This window comes from Pseudogymnoascus verrucosus, assembly GCF_001662655.1.
Source record: "Pseudogymnoascus verrucosus strain UAMH 10579 unplaced genomic scaffold scaffold_24, whole genome shotgun sequence".
NCBI classification, from domain to species: Eukaryota; Fungi; Ascomycota; class Leotiomycetes; order Thelebolales; family Thelebolaceae; genus Pseudogymnoascus; species Pseudogymnoascus verrucosus.
The window spans coordinates 60,846-80,026 of NW_017263675.1; the positions used below are offsets into that span (position 1 = coordinate 60,846).

Here is a 19,181-nt window from a genome sequence, read left to right on the forward strand (position 1 = left end):
TAGAACCACCGCCGTTATAACGATGACGTATTAGCCGATATCGTTATAATTTCAAGGCCACGCTGGCTATTTATTGGTCAATTTAATGGTTATGTAATCAAATATGCTCTCATAAACCGATATTATCGTTATAACGATACAAGTGTCTGGTCAAAATTACATTGTTATAACAGGGGTTCTACTGTAGTGATGGTCTAAAAAAGGCATCGCGGGTTTCGCCGTAGCTGGCGCGGCAGATTGTTAGGGGAAACCGACCGCCCATGGAATACGGCGGTGGGCTTTTGTGCCCAAAATGACCAGGTATTTTTCGTGGGGACCGTCCGGCTCCCCAACTCGTCAGAGTATTGGACTGGAATTCCGCCCAATGTCTCACTTTCAGCTGGGCTGAGGAACGCCCAATTCCTCAGGGTTTTGGTGTTTCCCCCAGGCCTACCAATACTGTACGTAGGCCCGTAGATTAGTTAGTATTTCAATTGATTATATGATTCTATTTTACAGTATTTACTGTGAAGCCTCTGTTCTGCTGCCCGAAGTAAGGATTCCGGCTACCGGAGACACCATACGATTTGTGTGTGGTCCCCGTATTCCGGTATTCTTTTCAACACAGATATTGGAGACATCGTTGCCCCTTAACTCCCGGGTATTACAGAGACTGTACCAACCTGTGCTCCGCTCACTACCACGTTTCTCTCCCGCAATATGATAGGGGTTGTAAGTTGCCATATCCGGTCTACCATTTGTCCGTAACAAAGCCAATCAAAGCGTTAAAAGTGTTGACACCGCTTCCTCTCCTTGTGGCTTAGCACACGGAGGAAGGGCAAGGGTAACTGTTGACGAACGTGCCCGCCACCAAAACTTGTCTCTCATACGGTGAGTAAGCAACGATACCTTTTGTTGATCATATGGTTGCCTACGTACTCTATTGTATGTACTGAAAATGGGGTTCTTTTCTAATATTGGAAATGATCTTGCGGCGAGTTAAAGAATAAGCTGCTTTTGAAACGGGGCATGGGTGGAGAGAAAATAAGCACTTGGGTGCATACTTGTACATTCATCCGTTGACTACCTATTAGCCAAGGATCTATACGACTGATCGACGCAAGCTCCTGGAAGGATTATTCGGTATTATAACAGGGTATGCAGTGCTAACCGCGCCCCACCAAGACCACCGTTGGTCGTGCATTAAATTTTAGTTCGGTAGTTGTTCACCTGTCATACGATCGTATAATGCCTTGTAATATAAGGATGACCAAATAAAGTAGTAGTCTCTGACAAGGAAAGTTTTACCACCTGCAGTAGTTGCTTGTCACACAACGGTAAATGAAGGGGAGATAGTTGAACTCTGAGATACTTGATTGGGGTGACTAGGGCTGATATATAGAGAGAGTCCTTGCGCATGTGCGTGAAGACAAGTCAATCCACATTTCTAGTCTGCTACCTCTAATGGCTCCGGTAACTAAATCCCAATGGGCATGATAACCCCACCAAAGATTATAGGTGGATAATTTACGACGTTTGTGCTACATGTACTGTTGCGAAAGACAAGACTGATGGGTCAAAAACGAGGGCATCGCTGGCTCGGGAGATATTGGGTGGAAAAATCTCCGAACCCCTATTCTCCCCGCGCGCGAGTACGGTTCCTCCGCGGAATCAAACACTCCGCGTAAAATGTGCCCTTACTACTTATAGCGCAATGCCAACAGGGTAGGGGTTGCCAACCCGTTGCCGCCTCTGAACCCTGCCTTGCGTACCCGCAGTGCCAAGGTTCAAACGGCTCGTAACGTTTGTGATCGACGGTACGGTTGATTAGCAAAGGTAGCGACTGTTGTTGATTGTATAGGTTGTTTGCATAGCTCATCTTATACGGCACTGGCTGTGGTAAAGAAGAGTTTCATTTGAGGTATTAAAAGTGACCTTGCAACCAATTATTGAGCTACCGGAAGAGTTACCTTTGAATCATAGGCACTGATTGACGCAATCCTTGACGAAAGAAAAACAAGCTCAATGTAGGGCAGGGCGATCTTTCACCTTGTCTATCATTTAAAGCGTTGTATATTCCCACCCCCACCCCGCCTGACAAACAAACTCACTCTAACAAGGATAACTCTAGCCAATTATACACTTCAGTTCATCGCCCACGCAGGATACCCCGCTTCCCGAGAACTGGGCACTAGAAATGGCTAGAGACCCAAAAATGCATGTCAGCCTCAGATAGGAGAGAAGTATATATACTCGATAATAAACGTTGGGCTTTGAAGGATTACTGTATAAAAAGCAAACTTCTGCAGAGATTTATTGATTGTGCTTTGAAGCGGTTCTCCAGATCAAATGTGGGCTTCTGGCATCTGCGGTATTCCTGCTCGAAGGAATGCAGCTGTGATCATTGATTATTGCTGATATTGTTATGCTTATAGATGGATCCAGACTACAACGTTGCAGCCCTTGCCCAGATATTGGAGGTTGTTTCTCCGTCTCATATCATCAATTCAGAGGTTCAGAATTGTCCTTTGCTCCAATGGACTTAGCATCATAACTAATCACTTAGTAGTTGTCATTATCTTCTTTTCATAGTTTTGTGACCCGATGCACGGATTCGGAGCGCCAGCTTCTACTTCTACCAATAAGTGACGAGAACCCGGACAATGCTCAAAGAATTGGAGATTCGAAGAGAAGTAGGAACATCTTCTTCCCCATATTTTTTTTTTGCCCTGCAAGCTATATCATACACTTCTATGGGTATCTATGGTCTAAAGGATACGAAAGATTACTTGCTGACATGGCATAATATCAGAATCACTTACGCCTTCACTTACCAATCCTGAGTCGGGAGACTCACAATATCACACACCAAATACCCAAACCCCATCATTTATGCCGTCACTCGACGCTTGCCCGACAATGACATCGACGATATTTGGCTCGTTGGCCGTGTCTTCAGTTGATCCACTGAATGTGTTTTCAGAAGCTCAAGCTTTCTTTGAAACGAGGCTTGGTCCTAGAAAGGGCCATGCGAAGAATCTAGTTCGAGCATTCCGCGGCTTCCTAGAATCTATAGACCTAGACCCTGAAGATTACCGGAATATCTGGTCTGCTAGATCAGAGATTTTTTTAGGTTCTGGGGTAGGCCCCATTGCCCGCTTTCATCGATTATACGACGGTCTTGTTAGAATCAAACGCGGTCGCGAAGACTACGACTGTGCGAGCCGTCTCTGGCACATCTTTTTAGAGCATGACTTGGAGCAGCTGGTCAGGTCGGGGTCATTTAAGATGTCCCGTGGCCGAGGCAAAAAGACGGCTGCTTTATGTGCGCAAGCCGAAAGCATATCTTCAACTGTGGCTTCCGTGAAGGCAGATCGGAAGACTGGTCGATGTTACCTCCAGCTTTTAAGACTGTCAAGTCCTGGATTATTACTCCTTATTGGCAGCCACGTAAACACAGTGTGAGTTAGCCCAGCATCTATTTAGCACCGATAATAACTAGAACTACGCAGATGGGAGAGGAAACTTAGCAAAGAAGATATCCCACTTCTACTACACTATCTGAGAGTAAAGCAACCGGAAGTGATGGAGAAGGCTCGAATGCTGGACAAAATAGCTGCACGGCTCATTGTTGATGGTTTTATTGCCTATGGCTGGACATATTCCGAACTCAATGATACTCGGGCCAAACTGCTCGACCAGTTGAGATTATACATCAACCTCCCATGGCTATCGCAACGTGAGGAGGAGAAAGAATTTGCAGCATATGATATTACGTCTCTGGCACCATCCACATCGAATAACGTTATTCATGACGAAGTGGCTAACAGTGAGGGAAGATTTTGGGACGACGACAATGCCAATCTCGGTGAGGATCAACCCCGTCCACATTTACCTTCATTACCTCAACTAACCCCGAGTAGCAGATGAAATGATACACACTCCGCAGTTACAAAGACAGAGGTCAAGTGATTTGGACATCTCGTTATCCTACACAATTGATGGTGCACTAAGCCTCGGGTTACCGCTGGATTACGACATGTCTTGCGATTCGGACGTCTCGTCATACTACACAATTGATGGTGCACTAGGGAACAACTTCATGCACACTTATCCACCTGGAAATGGGGGTGCAGAGTTAATTAATTCACATTCAAATTCCCAGCAATTTTTTTAGCAGTAGGGTTTCTCAACAGTTCCGCACTTCGGTTTGATTATTAGATTTTTAGATTTCGAGTTTTGGGGACATAGTTGGGTCGCTTAGCGCAGACTCGAAGTGTGCGGGATAGTGAAAACGGTTAATACCAGCATTGCCATCCAGATTATCGAAAATATCAGAAATGCCACCTGTGATTATGAGAATATGTGAAATTTTACTTGCCCGCTACATATGTAATACTAATGTGATAATTACTGTCAAAGTTCTACACCAATAGCCCTATACTCGTCGCTATCCTGTTTATTAATTTAAAACTTGTCAATTTGTTGCCCATCGTTGTTACCATCTGTAAGCCATCAACCTAGCCTAACTGCAGATGCTGGTTGCTTGTAAATCTCTGTTTAGATCTGATCATTACGTGTCCTACGTGTAGCGTGTTGCATAACTTCTTAACACATAGCTTATATCCGTAATACGGGCGGCATTTACGACAAATGGTGACTCGTGCAACTCGGTAACTAATACATTATGCTATTGGAGTTTTTATCTGGGGCCGTCGGGGGACCACACGTAAGGGCTTCCTAGGACGACTAGAGTTATATTTTCAAAACATTCGGAATATTATGAGGATGCATATCATATTGAGGAAATATGGCCCTGGCCATACTATAACGGAAAAAGATATCACATTTTTGGTCTGTATCGATAATTTTTCAGAATCATGCCTTATTTCATTGTACTAGATATTTATGGTGGTGAAATTGATAAGGATTTAGGGATGGAACTTTGACTGTTGAAATGCTGCGTTCCTTAGCCATCACTTGCCCTCCTCCAAACACTATTTCACCACATCAACCCTCAATACGTCTCAATCCTCAAGACTAAGAAGGCAACCACCATATACAATATCGTCGGCCTTCGTAGGGCAGTTCAAGCAGGCACCGATAAACTGCTCGCCAGAGATCGTCGGTGCCAAAGAGTGCTCGCAGCCAAATACTTTGATGCAAGCGAAAGTGAAGAGCTTTGCGCCATCGGCAATGGTAGGCGTACGTCCAGGAGGAAAGAGGTCGAAGTCACATTCGAGAACGCCTCCGAGCGCGTTCGCGCCAGTGAGGGCCATTGCGACGAAGCTGAGGTATTTGGCGAAATGCATTTTAGGTTAAGTGCTACAACAGTTAGTAAGATGGTATACCGGAGGGGCGCTGCAAGTAATCGGTAGAACTTACAATTAAATGTTGTTGGCTTAGACTATTCGATCCGATCTGGTTGTTCACTGCTGTTGATGATAGAAAAGCTTCAATATCGGAAGGGAGGGCTTCAATTTATAACAATATGCGGTTGGTTCGAAGTGAAAGGTTGAGGTCCAGAAACTAAATCGCCAAGAGATGCTGCAGTAGCTTGAGGCTCTACAGGTGTTCCAAAGAGTTACTAATTATCAAATAGTACATATTTTTAGTCTTTTACAGGGTAATTACCCCTTCGGCGTTGTTACGCAGCTAAATAGGGTATAAGGTAGTTGTGGGGTGTGGGGTTTCGAGTGGCATTTTGCACCTTGAAATGTTTAGGGTCACTGTAGTGTTTGTGCTGTTCTGTCGTCTGGCTGGTACAAACTGACCCCACCAACTACTTGCGATTGTTTCCTAGTGTCAGCATGATCAGTTCGTACCAGACAAAAGAATTCAAACATTTATGGACATAAAATCTAATGCACTGGACTCACTCGTACTCAGAACCGCATTCAACTTAACTTATTTGCCGTCGCTGTCTATACAGCCTTTGAGGTACAGCCGCACCCAAACTGCCGCCCAAATCGCAAAAGCAATTGCGTCGTCTAGACGCATGTACTACAATTTCGCCTGAGTGGTAGAAATCCCCTGCGCATCACATCCTGCTGCTCCCCTGTAGCTAACAATTTAACTCTCAGTCACTTCACAAAACGTATGAGGCTAGCTTCTATCTAATTTCATACTGTGTTCCTCGAAGAGCTCTGCGAGGAAACTTCGAGTATAACTAGATAAGACTAAATGTTCTAACCGCGCCTAATAAAGCACCTGACCAGAATTTCAACGGCGCAGTCATAAACTAGTTACAACTACAAGGCTTGTTTCTTCTCTTTCTAGGCTGCTTAAAAGATAAACTTTTAGTGGATTTTTTTTAAAATGTACGCATGTTACCCGGCTACTGTAGTTGTATAGCAGAGATCTGGAAATTTTGAACATTGTACGTGAAAAGTAGTTGTTTAGGAATGTACTAGTAGCTCAAACATTTGCTCTGTAGCGACTGTAGTACACAAGTGGAAAACATCCTCTAATAACCCTTCTCGTAATAGCCAGCCCGTTCCCTGTCCTTCAATAACCCTTGTTGTAACAGCCTGCCCATTCCCTGTTCATTTTCCAAGGCAGGATATAAGGTTGACATACCATATTCCTGTCGAAGCTGTAATGCAAGCTGCTAGAGCGGGAATCCCTGCCAGTGGGACAGAAACTGCAGGTGGTCCAAATTTAAGAGAGCAGGCGGCGATCCCAGAAGCTAAGAAAACATTTGCGCCAATCGCACAACTTTCGCAGGTCGAATCAGTGCACTTCTTGGATGTCCCCCAAGGGAGGGATGAGATGTGAACTTCGTTGACATGTTTTGGCAGTGAATTAGCAAAGAGCTGAGCTTCGTGCAACGTGGTGAATGTTGGTGCAGTCTCCCGCTTGAATATTGAACCAACTTTGCTGAAGAGTTCAGATTGGCCGAGTTCAGTAAGCATATCTGCAAGCTCAAGCGGGGGGGTTTCGCCAGCTGGTATATTCAACAGTGGGATGTCGAAGGTTGAAGCAAGAGCTCCAGTCGCGAAGAGTGCAGTTATAAAAGCTAGCTTCATCGTGGCGAAATTTATCTGTCTGCAGTCAGTCCTGTTAAGATAATGCTTTAGAAACTTCAAGAAATGAAAAATACGTACTTAGGGTTTGGAGATGAACAGCTGAGGTCTCTAACATACATGCGTTTTCGAGGGTAAGCTAGGTTATAGATTGCCTCAAAATGCTTTGCAGTAATGAAATTCAAGCTTCATAGTCACCTATGGGAGACTTTATACTTTTTATTACGAAAGTACAAACGCGAGGCTTACACAATAAAACGAAACATAGCCCTAACTAAGATCATTTAGTAAGAGCACCGTTTTTTCCCGAGAACTGATGTGAAGCATTCGGCTTAGAGTTCAGTCAAGGGTAAATCGAGGGGCACAGTGTACCCTCAAATGAACAGACAGAAGTGTTTACGGTGCGGTTAAATCCGAATCGGTTCTAGAATAACTCGAGGACGGACCCAAACGTTGCATACATTTCTCATTAGTTTGGAGAATCGCGAAATTGCGAATAATGTATCTATTTGTGCGTTGATTCGTGCCACTGCGAGGGAAGTGGTAGGAAACATGTAGTCATGAAACTCACGTTGGCAGCTCTTTCACTGCTGAACCTTGCCATCCATATTGGTACAACTCGTTTGCTAGAGTAAATAATACCCCTCTACCATACATGGAGACATATAAAGAGAGTTTTCCCATCTCTTCTCGATCTTACGTCTATGCACGCTATTCGGCACTGAACGATACACCACGCAGCACACAACCAAGTGCAAAAGTTTTACAATTACAATAATCGCCAATTCACTTCTACGTCCCAATCTCGTCACAATGAAGACCATCGTTTTTATACTTAGCGGGCTCATCTTCGGCCTGACCTCTGCGCTCCCTCCGGCTGTCGATGTTAGAGATAGCATTGACCCTTCATCTGCTGCTTATCACCTCACTCGCGACGCGTCGCCGGTACCACAGGACAACCTCCCTCTCGAGTGGCATAGCCTTGCTGAGCGCAGTACGCCCCCAAAGTTTAGTACTGTTCATCAATACATCGCTTTTGCAGAACAAGAAAAGAAGAAATACCCATCAGAGTGCTCCGAGACGAGCAGCCCCGAGGACTGCCAACTTTGTATTGGCGCCATTCTAGCCGCGTGGGTTAGTGCGTTATATCTCTGTGCTAGTCAAGTCGCTGCAGGCCCAGTTGGTACAGCCACTGGGCTAGTTTGTGCAGCCTCCGCTACTTCTTTATACTGGATTGGTCGGATTAAATGTCTCGGAGTTTAGAAACCTAGCTCTTTATATAGAGCTAAAGGTGTTATTTATGTAGATGTTAGAGAGTTGAATAGGGACGATGGAACTAAGTTAGAGGAATAATTAAAATTTTGTTTTGTTTTTATATGTACTGTTAGCTTTATAGACATGCAAAATCTATATAAAATAGTAATAATGAGTCTTTAACATGTCTAGAGATTCTTATAGGATAACCCTTACTATCCCAACTAGTTATTAGTACCCCTAACACTGTAACACTATAGCTATAGTTAATGCGCCATGGCAGCAGCACCCACTCTTGCACAATGCAAAATGGCTCTCAAGCTAACTCCGCCTCAATCAAACTCTCAGCAACTCCTGGATACGTATAAATATGTATAATATTCAACCCAGCCTTCGCTAGAATGACCCTCCATTCCGTCTCTGTTCTTTCCCTCACAGAAAAATGATCCAGCATCATCATATCCATACTCGTCGCGGCGATCGTCGGCTTCTCCTCACTGACCACAATTTCGTTCAGCAATACTCTTGAATAACCCTTCTTCAGCGCTGGTACCAGGATTTCCAATATCTTCACACCTTCATCATCACCCCAGTCGTGGAGAATAGAATGCAGAGAGTATGCGCGCGCCCCTTTGATGGGCTGCGGCGTGAAAAAGCCGTGGACCTGCGCTTCGAAGAGTCGTTCCTTGCCACTGGCCAAGACACCAGCAATGACGGGCTCTCGATCCTGGAGTATGATCCTTCCCATACGAGATACATGCTGCGCAGCAAAGGCAGCAACATTATGACCCCTTCCACCACCCACGTCTACAAGCAGAACGTCGCTAGAGCTTCCATCGAAACCAGAGATCATACGTTCGGATACGGGATAAAAGCCAGGATCATACCAATTCGCCTTGCCCACACGATACGCACTCATAAACGAGTCGAAATGCTGGAGATGCGGCAGCGTCGCGACCAGCCATTCGAAGAACGGGAGCTGAGTCTTGTGTGCGTCTTGAAAGAGGCCTTCGAGGCTCCCTAACGAATGGGATCGGTATTGAGTTTTCTTGAAAAACTCGGGGAAGCCGTTGAATGAGGGTCTTGCTGCGTCGTAGCAGAAGGAGATGCTGTGTTGGTAGTTTTCCTCCGCATGGCCATTGCTTAGTGTTGTGGCGTGGAAGGCTCCATCGTGATAAGTGATGAGATACATTGCCACGAGATGTCTCGTTAGACGTTCCAGTAGAGCGACATCGACGCCCGTTTTTTCAGACAAAGCTGAAGCACTAAGGCCGGCGCCACCCGCTTCTTTCAGGTGCTGGAAAAGCTTGACGTCTACAGCAATACGAATGTTGGCTGACATAGCGGGCTATTGTATATCATTAGCAATATTGTTGCGAGAGAGTACTCTATATGAATTCGCTCGGGATCTCCAGCGCGGCGACCAGTGAGTGACTGTACTCGATAAGAGCTTCTCTTGAGCCAGCTTCATTTTCCCCGAATGACCTTCCTGCGGCGGTAATGCCGTCTAGAATTGAGGATACCGATGAAGAAGCCATCATTGTTTGATATCTCTAATAACGGGAATGCGAGAGGAGACATGGCTAGAAGTATATCTGACCAGCAGAGTCTTCAGAAGCGACCGATGAAGTCGGTTAAGACATTATGCCTATCATTGTGCTAATAACGCATGAATAACGATGCCTCTTTGGTTTCAATTTCCCTTCATTTTCTGTGGACGACGTGAACCCGGAAGTGTTCGGTTGCGGGAATAATGATCCTTCGGCCGGAGTAGCTTCTTTAAGTTGAGTTGCAAGGTTATAGGGTACGTCATCTCTACGAGCAATCATGCTGACATGCTGGCTTGGATCACCGCTAAATCTGGACTATGTTTGACAAATTAATTCACGATAGATAGTAGTAGGCGAAGGATGAAATGATGGCGGCGAGGAGTTGGACAAGCTTCATTTGTTATGTGGGCCATTCATCTCGCGACTGCGGATATAAAATCATCTGACGAAGATCTATCGACAAACATAGCTATTGTGCTAAAGTATCTTGAAGATAGTCTACAATGCCTACTTTGATGGTCCGTAAGTCGACGCCCAGGCATCGTAGTCCTCCGACAACATGAGCTCCTGCATGTGTCGGCGTCTGATCCCAACATTGCCGCCATCAAAGATTGGCAGCACCATAGCATTGTTGAGCAGGTCAGCAAATGGCCTGTCAGCGTCATAAGCATTCCTAAAATGGGACGTTAGTGATCTGAAGAACTGAGAAGGGAAGAGCACATACACTCCAACGACATTAATTGCCTCAATACAGGCCTTCACCGCTGCATCTGAGCAGTAAATCTTTGCCGAGAGAGCCAGCTCTCGTCGGGCATTGTAATCACCAGGGCCATTTTGGATGCTGTTTGCGGCCTTCCAGGTAAGGGCGCGGCACGCCTCTGTCTGCATCTTGATGTTGATCATCAAGTCTGCGACGGCTTGTCTCTGCAACAGAGGAACGGCGCCTCTGCGGTTGTCTCCCTTTGCGAACTCTAACGCGGCGTCAAATGCGGCACGCATGATACCAACACCCATAGCACCGACAAGAACCGCAGAAAGATCGAAACTGCCCAAGACGATAGGTGCAGCCGTGCCTGCGGCGCAGAGGACGTTCTTGGCTGGAACGCGCATGTTGGTATACTTGATGTGGGGTCCGGAACAGGCCGTGTGCCCGGCAGTGGAGACATGGCGGAGAACACTGAAGGCACCTGGGTCATTGCGCTTTACATCTTCAGTGGTGACCATGATGATCATAAGCGCATCGGCGGGTTCATCGGAGCTCGGCTTAGTTGCACGACACACCACACACTGGAGATCGGCTCCTTTAAAGTCCCAGCCAGCACTGTTGGTGGCCCAGAGCTGTCTCAATTAGCACTTTGAATTGTATGGCAAGGGTACAAGTCACGATAATGCCTGGGAAACGAAGTTCAGATGAAACGAAGCATTACCTTCTCACCATTAATGACCCATTCATCCCCAACTTGTTCTGCAGTCGTGTTCAGTCCTGGGGCGCCCTTCTCAAGAAAGTTGGCGACACCACCTGGCTCAGAGAACACCAAGCTTGCCAATGGGGCGCCCTCTCCGCTGAGGAAAGGCGCCAGGAACTCCTTGTGCTCTGGCTTTCCTGTCAACACCAACGGCGTCAAGCCAAGTCCCGTTGCGAAAATTGTTAGCGATGCCGCCGGCTCAACAGCATACATCTCCTCGACAAGTATCGCAGCCTCGACAAGGCTTCCGCCCGTCCCGCCAAGCTGGGCAGGCACCTGGCCTTTGATGAGCCCGCCTTGAACGGCTTTTTCATAGATTGGCTTTGTGGACTGGAAGCGCTGGTGGTGCTCAGCGAACTTCATGTAGTCCTTTTTGGCATCCTTGAGAACGGTTGCCGCGAAACCGGCAGCGGCATTGCGAATGCCTGCTTCGCTAGGGGAGAGCTGGAAGTCGACCGGCATATTGATTTGCTTGTGAGATGCAGTGGAAGGATTCCGGGATCGGAATCGGGTACTTTGGTAATAATGGGGGGTGTAATGGGTGAATATGGTTGCGCAAGATAAGCAAATATTCTCTCGTGTTCCCAGTTAGCCGTGTCCATCAATTTATATAGCACGGCAGGATTCCACCTACCCTGTGAAGTCACATACGACAGGGCATTTAGAGGCACTAGCCTTTAGCCAGGTATATATCCGGGAATTACTCTATTGGAGGCAATGGAGACAATAAATGGACCCCGCTACAGGAGGTCAGACACCTATAGAAAGCCCTGGTAGGGGGATAGGAAGATACCGAGACTGGCAACATGGTAAGCACGCCGCTGAGCACGTTGCAAGGGCCACGACGGCGGCGGCACTAGCGCGAGTCCGCGTCGCTCGCTCATACTCATACGACTCCACTAGGGCACAGGAATGAGTGTCTCAGTCAGTCCAGCAACCGAGCTCGGTGTCGGCCGGGAGCTCCCTCCCTTGACAGGTCCCCGGCTGGTTCCCCGTTTATTCCTAGTAAAGAAATTTTAATGCGGTTCGCCAGCACTCATTTTCTGTGTTTGGCCACGGCCCGCAGTAGCGTCGTTTCAAGCGTTCCCGTCCTATGGCTTATCCACGGCAGCTAAGTAGCATGGCTTGTCCAACAGCGGTAGTGATAAACCATAAGGTTGGGGGGCGAGAATTTTGATCCCCTGGTGCCACACCAAATATTTACGTGGAGCAACGTCAGTCTTACAGAATCTGCCCGAGCCCGAAAATACTTGAAGCAAAGAGCCATGCATGTTCAAATTCGCGATCTTCGACAGACTTCCTACAGTCGGACCGTGGGCTTATGCCGAGCAAAAGGTCCGATGTGCGGAGAACGGGTCGTGAATACAGCTCCTTCCCACTCATTCTGCTCGACATGGGCAAGGAGTACGAGCTGATGCTCGTATCCTAGGACTCTAGTTGACAAATATGCATGATCACTCTTAGATTTTGGGTCCGACGAGTTTGGGTGCTGCGCTTTGTAGGGGAACGCAACAGCAATACTAGGAAGATAAGTCGGACCAGAGTACAGCAACTCACTATTCGGGTTGGAATTCGCGATTCGAGCGGGCCAGCCCTACTATTTACTCCACAAAGAGGCAATGCACTGCACTGCCCTGGTACACGGTTAGACTTGCTCCCGAAACCCTGGCAAGACTACCACTCTGACCTGCTCTATATAGTAGGAGAATGCTAATCGTACGCCGTACCCGTAACGGCTGCTACAGGCCGCAGCCGCGGTTCTCACTAGGCAGGATTTGGCCGCACATGACAGCGCCAACCTATGTCCTCTGGCACTCCTCAAGGGATAACGTCTTTACTAATGCTTTCATCCGCAGCTAGCCCCGCCTTCTAATTTCCTCGGTTTTCTTTGCTCTTGTGGACACACAACTGGGAAGGTCTGTCTGCTTGGCACCATGTTCAGAACCCATGCAATGCAACAAATTAAACAAGAACCCCTTCAAGTAATGGACGGGAGGACGGCGTATATGTATAAGATCTGCGTATTCTTCTGTTCTCCTAAAACCGAAGCCCTGCTCTCGCAAGGGAGGAAAGGAGAACTGGATTTGATCCCAGATCAGTCCCAACAGCAAAATGGCGGCATGCTGGATTGATCAGAGTTCAGTTTTCTTTTAACTTATAACCTTCCCGTTCCGTCTCGCAGTGACCATCCTGCTGTCCAGACCTTTTCATTCCTTCGATTCGGGCTGCGATATCTTCCCGGAGGCGTAGCACTTTTGACTTCACTTCGCCCTAGCTTTTCGTACATTTTGCTTGCGTACGCCTTTACAACATACGCCGCCCATCATGGCCGATTCTAGTGCCCAGTTGATACCAGAGGCAAAAGAGTCTCGGAGCCAGCAAGTTGTTATTATACAGCTTACCATGCTTAGTCTCGCCTCCCTCGCCGTCATTGGCCGTATCTGGGTCCGTCTCGCACTGGTGAACACCAGGCTTGCCGCAGATGATTGGGTTATCATGGTATCGCTGGCTTTCTCAGTCGCCTTTGTCGCTGATGTTGTAACCCGTGAGTGCTTCTTCACATACTATGTTTATATTGTCTTACCCACGACCATTATACTAACTGCCAAATTAGAAACCAAGTATGGACTTGGCCAACATGTTGCTGATCTCCCGAAAGAAACAAACTTTGCCGAGTCCCTTCGGGTCAGTATTTCAATCCCCTTCTGGAGACAATAGTTAACCCCTTTAAAAGCTCTTCTACTTTGGCGAAGCCATTTATTATATTACGGTTGGCACGACCAAAGTCGCAATTTTGTTACTTTATTTGCGCCTTGCTGTCAAAAAGGGGCTACGAACGCTCATATGGGCCACCATGGGCTTCGTCATCGCCACATTTATTGCCTCTGTTATAGCCGGCCTGTTTCAGTGCAATCCAATTGCATTCGCATGGGATAAAACCATCGAAGGCGGAACTTGCTTCAACGTCACGGCGCTATTCTACGCCAACGCCGGACTGAATATCTTCCAGGATGTTTTCATTTATATTTTGCCGATGCGGATGCTGTGGGAAATACAAATCCCAAGGAAGCAGAAGATAGCTTTAATTGCGGTTTTCGCAGTCGGAGGCTTTGTATGTGTGACTGGAATGTTGCGATTAAACTCTTTGAAAACTGCCTCTGTCTCGCAAGATCCAACTTGTAAGTATTCCTCTAGCGTTTTATACCCCCCGAGGGGCAGTGCTCATCGTTCATAGGGGACAATTTCGGTTCGGCAATTTGGTCTGGTATCGAGTCAAATATCGGCATCGTCTGCGCCTCTCTTCCACATTTCAAACCACTACTCACTCGCTACTGCCCTGGCTTGATGGGTGTTCGCAGCACGGCTGCTATGACTCCTCTTAGCGATGGTAGGGCGAAGCAGAGCAATAGTGGATACATGACGCCAAACGGAGACGATAATTTCCAGTTAGCTCGTGGTAATGGCCAACGGATTTTGAAAGGCGGGCCTGGATATAGCGTTGCCGTAACTGGAAAGTCTAGATCGAGTGTCAACAGTAGTGAGGAGTATATTCGGGAAACCAACGCCGAGAACAAGCAGCAAGGCATATATAAGAGCACGAAGACCACCTTTAGCCCAGTATAATAGGCTACAGTGGGTTATTGGAATTGGATAGATTATTTTGGTGGACAAACGAGCTGGCTTGTTTGGGATGCATAGGGTAGACCAAAAATTATGTCTGCATTTAGACCGAACTACTTCGGCGTTCAGCGACCTTCCACATCAACCCCTGGCAGGTTCTCGCCCAGATAATTCAAAACGAATACAGTCAGGAATCGAGTGTACTTTACGCAAGGATATATATGTAAAACTGGGGCTTGGAACAGGGTAGATCTTGTACGATTGTGGAAAAGAGAAAGCAGTTCGAAAATAACAACCTCGGTGAAAATTATACTCACATGTAGGTATACTGAAGCCTGTTGACACCCAAAACGTATCGAGGCAGCCGTGGGTAAGATAGGATGCTCAGCTGCAAGTCCCTGTAACAGCCAGGTTATTTTAGCTGGATGCGAATGCAGGGTCTCTTCCAAGGTCGCTGTCCCGGTTGTTGAGCCCCTGAGTAATTTTTCTTCGACCACCATATGTAGATCTACTCTTTAGGGAAAGCATGAGAAGAGGATGCTACAGAAAGACATGTAAGCTGAGTGTTAGAGGGGTAATTGCTGAGGCCACAGGCTCTGTCCAATGATCCCGTTTTGTATCATTTTTGGTGGATAATTTTCGGCCAGAAACCACTGACAGACCCGGTGGGGGTGGGCCCTAACCAATGCAGACTAGAGGTCCCGCAAGGTCCCGTTTCCAAGAGTGCCTCCCGGAGTGTCCCATAGCCCATGCCGTAACCCGTACCGGGTGATACCCGTGGGGTATGTGCTCTTCTACGAGTAACACGGCTGGTAATATTCATGTTTAGCCACAATTGTGCGAACAGCTCGGGATTTGATAGTACCATAGTAGTTCCAAGGATGTTAAGGTGTTATTATCCAGCCTACCCCACAGTCCTCTAGCATCATAGAACAAAACATGAGAAGCACTAGGTGACTTCGCATCTACTACGCCTGTGGTACTAGCAATTCGTTTATCTTTACCTCCCGAGGAAGTCATTAGGGGAAGAGAAGATCCCCTGCTCGTTGCGAAAGAGCGGGCCTTCTCTTTTTCCCCGACCCTTTTCTTGTCCATCTTTTTCCTATAACATACAATGGTTACTATTCCCTGCCGTGGCCTGCAGGGGTAGCGTACAGTAATAGAAGGACCTCCTGGCTTAGATCAAAGTAGGAATTTGTAAATTTGTGGCTCGTGCATTCGAGCAGAATACTCAGGTCTGCGCCTCCTACTCCTGGGTAGAGCGATGTTCGACAATACTACTATGCAATACTCAGAACGCCTCAGTATTCCTAGAAGCATGCCGCTGATGAATGCAACCGAGACGAGTCTCCACCCCATTCCCCCTTTCGGGAATATGACTCCCTCTCAGACGGAAACTCTCTCCCAGAGCGTGCTCTAAGACCCTTTGAGACAAGGCATCACCATCAACCATGTAGTATGGCGTGAAACAACTAGAGTAGGAAGAAGGTCAAATTTTTAGTTAGAACATGGAGAAGGATGAAGGAATGCTGAGTGTAGTGGATCTGGGGTCGGACCTAGGTCGGAGGCAGAACTGGGAAGCTGAAAGAGCCACTCGGCCACTCGACTGGTGGCATTTTGAGTCGTCCTGGAAATATAGGGGAGTTGTAACATTATTTGAGGATCCCCAAAATCCCAGAAACCGAGTCCATGGCTCTCACTAATTCTGTAGTTGGACCGTTTGGTGATCGAAGTCAAATTGATATGGAACTTCATCTTATACTGCGTCCACTTTCGTCGACGCTTTCGGAGGGAAAAGTTGGTATTCTTCTGCTTCTGGTAATGGGTCCCCATAACTTCCGGTACCAGATTGTCGGGAATATAACGTCCCGGTATAAGTTATTTCGAGCAATATTTTCTAACCTTATGGGACTTTGTAGGCTGTTGGTTATATAATTGCTCGGATCATATATCGACAATTCCTGCACCCTCTTGCCAACTTCCCGGGACCTGTTGGAGCTGGGTGGACCGATGTGCGTTTGTGAACGACGATAAATTGTATATAACTCTGACGAATATCAGGCATGGTGGTTTTACCATCTCTTCTCAGGGCGAGTAACATGGAGGAACCATAACTGGCACAAGAGATACGGTTAGTAAATTCTAATAACCACAATATTAAGCTGACGGCGACTTCATAGGCACCGTTGTTCGTACGGCACCAAACCATCTGAGTTTCAACTCTCCCGAAGCCATAAAAGACTGCTATGGATTTGGCAAAGCAAACCAGTCGCTCTGCCTCAAGGACCCCGAGTTCTTCCTCGAAAGCGTATATGGATCTTGGAATATCATCAACGAGAACAATAAAGACGAACATGCCCGAATGCGAAAAATGCTGAGCCATGCCTTCAGCACCAAAGCTCTAGTCGAACAAGAGTTTGTACTGACAAGGAGTGTCGACGACTTTATGTACCACATTGGAACAATCAAAGCCGAAGGCGGAAAGACTGGAGTTGATATCACAAAATGGTTCAATAATGTCACCTTTGACATCATGGGAGGCATGGCTTTTGGAGACTCATTTGGGGCCAGAGTGGGCAATTATGGACCAAAATCTCGTAGGTTTCTGTCATATGCCCAAGAGTTCGGAAGAGATGTTGACGGCGAAACAGATGATAAATATGACTGGGTTGGCGTCGTTCTTGACAGTGCCTTCATCAACGATGTCATGAGATGCACAACATTAGTGCCATACCTGCCCGAGTTTTTGGATTGGTGGATTCCGAGGAGGTACCAAGAGAGTAGCTACGCCCACATGGACTATAGTATCATAGAAACACGAGCGTAAGGTTCCTACATTGCGCCGTTGTTCGCCGGCCACGCTGACGGTGCTTGCAATTTAGTCGAATCGAGAAACAAACCGAGCCCGACCGACCAAAAGACTTCTTACACTACATGCTCAACTTCGCAGGACCAAAGGCGACCGAAAAAGAAATAGCTTCGCATATCAACGCTCTCATGATGGCTGGAGTCATCACCACCTCCACCTTCCTCTCCGGTGTTCTATATTACCTCATGAACAATGTTGAGGCCTTCGATAAGTTGAAGACGGAGCTTCGAACTACATTTTCCTCGCTCGAGGAGATTACGTGCAACAGCACTGCACAATGCGAATACCTTGCCGCGGTTATCAAGGAAGGTCTTCGAATATACCCCCCAGCTGGCGGTGCTCATCTCCCACGCATCGTGCCGCCGGAAGGTGCCATGATTTCTGGCTATTGGGTTCCGGGAAGGGTGAGTTTTGATTTGAACATGCAACGTCTCGAAGCTTATATATCTGACAGACTCGGGTTTCGGTGCATCAATGGTCTGTTGTGCACGACGAGAAGTACTTCCACAGGCCGGATGACTTCATCCCCGAGCGTTGGATCAAGGGTGAAAAGGCGTCCGAGATGGGCGACAGGCTTGAGGCAAGTCAGCCGTTCTCGTATGGCCCAAGAGGCTGCCTTGGCAAGAAGTATGTGATTACGATCCAAACCCGATAGATGGGCAACTAAATAGCTACAGCCTTGCTGCACTGGAAATGCGCCTGATTTTGACCCAGATGATTTGGAAATACGACGTTCAGTGGCTCAACCCATCTGTCGACTGGGAGCGCGACAACCAGGGATACACGCTGTGGCACCGACCGGAACTCCGGGTCCTCTTCCACGAACGCGTCGCCAGGATTGCTTTAAGATAAGTGGGTTTGTGGGGATTGCGGGGATTGTTGAAGAGCTCGGATTGTTGGACAGAGCGCAATTGCAAATTGAACATACGAAAACATCGATTTTACTGATTTACAGAGGCGTTATTGGGGTATCTGAAGGCGAAAGGTTGATGGGGAAGGCTGTACCTAGAATCGCTATATCATAGCGCAAGCTTAAATTTCTTTTGTGGTCGTACTTTCCTTATGTTTGTTTTTTGGACTTGAATTTCTAACAAGGGAAGGCCCGTGTTTGTAAAATTAGTTGGCCATTTATAGAGTTGTTCTGCCGTGGAGGTTTCACCGCCCCGGCCCACCTAACATCTCTAACTGTTGATGGAAGAATGATCATGTGAGATGGGATCTGGAAATAAATTAACGGATGATATGATGGATTATCAGAGCTCCTTATTGAATAGGCCAAGTTAATTAGTTTTAGAGTAGTTAACAGATATCGACCCCGTATCAATTGGTGCTGATACACCATCTTCATCCTCCTATGACGTAGGCCACCTGCTTGACCCTTGTCCATAATTGAGCATCTCCGGTCCATGGCTTCACT

At 47.0% G+C, this 19,181-nt stretch overlaps 8 protein-coding genes across 8 annotated transcripts; 4 read left to right on the top strand and 4 right to left on the bottom strand.

Moving 5' to 3' along the window:
• Window positions 1-2,898: 2,898 nt before the first annotated feature.
• VE01_05744 (uncharacterized protein) lies at window positions 2,899-4,156 on the top strand (the record flags this gene model as incomplete). Its single annotated transcript, XM_018275204.1, has 3 exons — window positions 2,899-3,440; window positions 3,492-3,847; window positions 3,903-4,156. The coding sequence occupies 3 exons, from the start codon at window positions 2,899-2,901 to the stop codon at window positions 4,154-4,156; spliced, it is 1,152 nt and encodes a 383-aa protein (XP_018130049.1).
• A 721-nt stretch (window positions 4,157-4,877) lies between these two features.
• Window positions 4,878-5,411, bottom strand: VE01_05745 (uncharacterized protein). The gene is made up of 2 exons (XM_059463731.1): window positions 5,365-5,411; window positions 4,878-5,304 (listed from the first exon to the last, which is right to left on the bottom strand). The coding sequence occupies exon 2, from the start codon at window positions 5,289-5,291 to the stop codon at window positions 5,007-5,009; it is 285 nt and encodes a 94-aa protein (XP_059319675.1). The 5' UTR covers window positions 5,292-5,304; window positions 5,365-5,411; the 3' UTR covers window positions 4,878-5,006.
• A 1,113-nt stretch (window positions 5,412-6,524) lies between these two features.
• On the bottom strand, window positions 6,525-7,007 carry VE01_05746 (uncharacterized protein; the record flags this gene model as incomplete). The annotated part of the gene is made up of 1 exon (XM_018275206.1): window positions 6,525-7,007. The coding sequence occupies one exon, from the start codon at window positions 7,005-7,007 to the stop codon at window positions 6,525-6,527; it is 483 nt and encodes a 160-aa protein (XP_018130051.1).
• An 810-nt stretch (window positions 7,008-7,817) lies between these two features.
• On the top strand, window positions 7,818-8,267 carry VE01_05747 (uncharacterized protein; the record flags this gene model as incomplete). The annotated part of the gene is made up of 1 exon (XM_018275207.1): window positions 7,818-8,267. One exon carries the CDS (start codon window positions 7,818-7,820, stop codon window positions 8,265-8,267), a length of 450 nt encoding a protein of 149 aa, XP_018130050.1.
• A 230-nt stretch (window positions 8,268-8,497) lies between these two features.
• VE01_05748 (uncharacterized protein) lies at window positions 8,498-9,600 on the bottom strand (the record flags this gene model as incomplete). The annotated part of the gene is made up of 1 exon (XM_018275208.2): window positions 8,498-9,600. The coding sequence occupies one exon, from the start codon at window positions 9,598-9,600 to the stop codon at window positions 8,575-8,577; it is 1,026 nt and encodes a 341-aa protein (XP_018129971.1). The 3' UTR covers window positions 8,498-8,574.
• Window positions 9,601-10,021: 421 nt separating this feature from the next.
• On the bottom strand, window positions 10,022-12,046 carry VE01_05749 (uncharacterized protein). Its single transcript, XM_018275209.2, has 4 exons — window positions 11,909-12,046; window positions 11,236-11,849; window positions 10,533-11,146; window positions 10,022-10,481 (listed from the first exon to the last, which is right to left on the bottom strand). Exons 2-4 carry the CDS (start codon window positions 11,734-11,736, stop codon window positions 10,316-10,318), a joined length of 1,281 nt encoding a protein of 426 aa, XP_018129970.1. The 5' UTR covers window positions 11,737-11,849; window positions 11,909-12,046; the 3' UTR covers window positions 10,022-10,315.
• Window positions 12,047-12,309: 263 nt separating this feature from the next.
• Window positions 12,310-15,198, top strand: VE01_05750 (uncharacterized protein). The gene is made up of 5 exons (XM_018275210.2): window positions 12,310-12,918; window positions 12,975-13,819; window positions 13,889-13,959; window positions 14,009-14,453; window positions 14,510-15,198. Exons 2-5 carry the CDS (start codon window positions 13,600-13,602, stop codon window positions 14,896-14,898), a joined length of 1,125 nt encoding a protein of 374 aa, XP_018130040.1. The 5' UTR covers window positions 12,310-12,918; window positions 12,975-13,599; the 3' UTR covers window positions 14,899-15,198.
• Window positions 15,199-16,403: 1,205 nt separating this feature from the next.
• VE01_05751 (uncharacterized protein) lies at window positions 16,404-18,860 on the top strand (the record flags this gene model as incomplete). Its single annotated transcript, XM_018275211.2, has 7 exons — window positions 16,404-16,541; window positions 16,815-16,907; window positions 16,957-17,026; window positions 17,076-17,718; window positions 17,778-18,168; window positions 18,219-18,391; window positions 18,442-18,860. 7 exons carry the CDS (start codon window positions 16,404-16,406, stop codon window positions 18,614-18,616), a joined length of 1,683 nt encoding a protein of 560 aa, XP_018130041.1. The 3' UTR covers window positions 18,617-18,860.
• Window positions 18,861-19,181: the final 321 nt, after the last annotated feature.

Coding starts and splice junctions, on each gene's coding strand:
- VE01_05745 (XM_059463731.1), bottom strand. CDS start 5,291: ATGCATTTCGCCAAATACCTCAGCTTCGTCGCAATGGCCCTCACTGGC.
- VE01_05749 (XM_018275209.2), bottom strand. CDS start 11,736: ATGCCGGTCGACTTCCAGCTCTCCCCTAGCGAAGCAGGCATTCGCAAT. Junction 11,147..11,235: donor GGGTCATTAATGGTGAGAAG/GTAATGCTTCGT, acceptor TAATTGAGACAG/CTCTGGGCCACCAACAGTGC. Junction 10,482..10,532: donor GCAATTAATGTCGTTGGAGT/GTATGTGCTCTT, acceptor GTCCCATTTTAG/GAATGCTTATGACGCTGACA.
- VE01_05750 (XM_018275210.2), top strand. CDS start 13,600: ATGGCCGATTCTAGTGCCCAGTTGATACCAGAGGCAAAAGAGTCTCGG. Junction 13,820..13,888: donor TGTCGCTGATGTTGTAACCC/GTGAGTGCTTCT, acceptor CTGCCAAATTAG/AAACCAAGTATGGACTTGGC. Junction 13,960..14,008: donor ACTTTGCCGAGTCCCTTCGG/GTCAGTATTTCA, acceptor CCCCTTTAAAAG/CTCTTCTACTTTGGCGAAGC.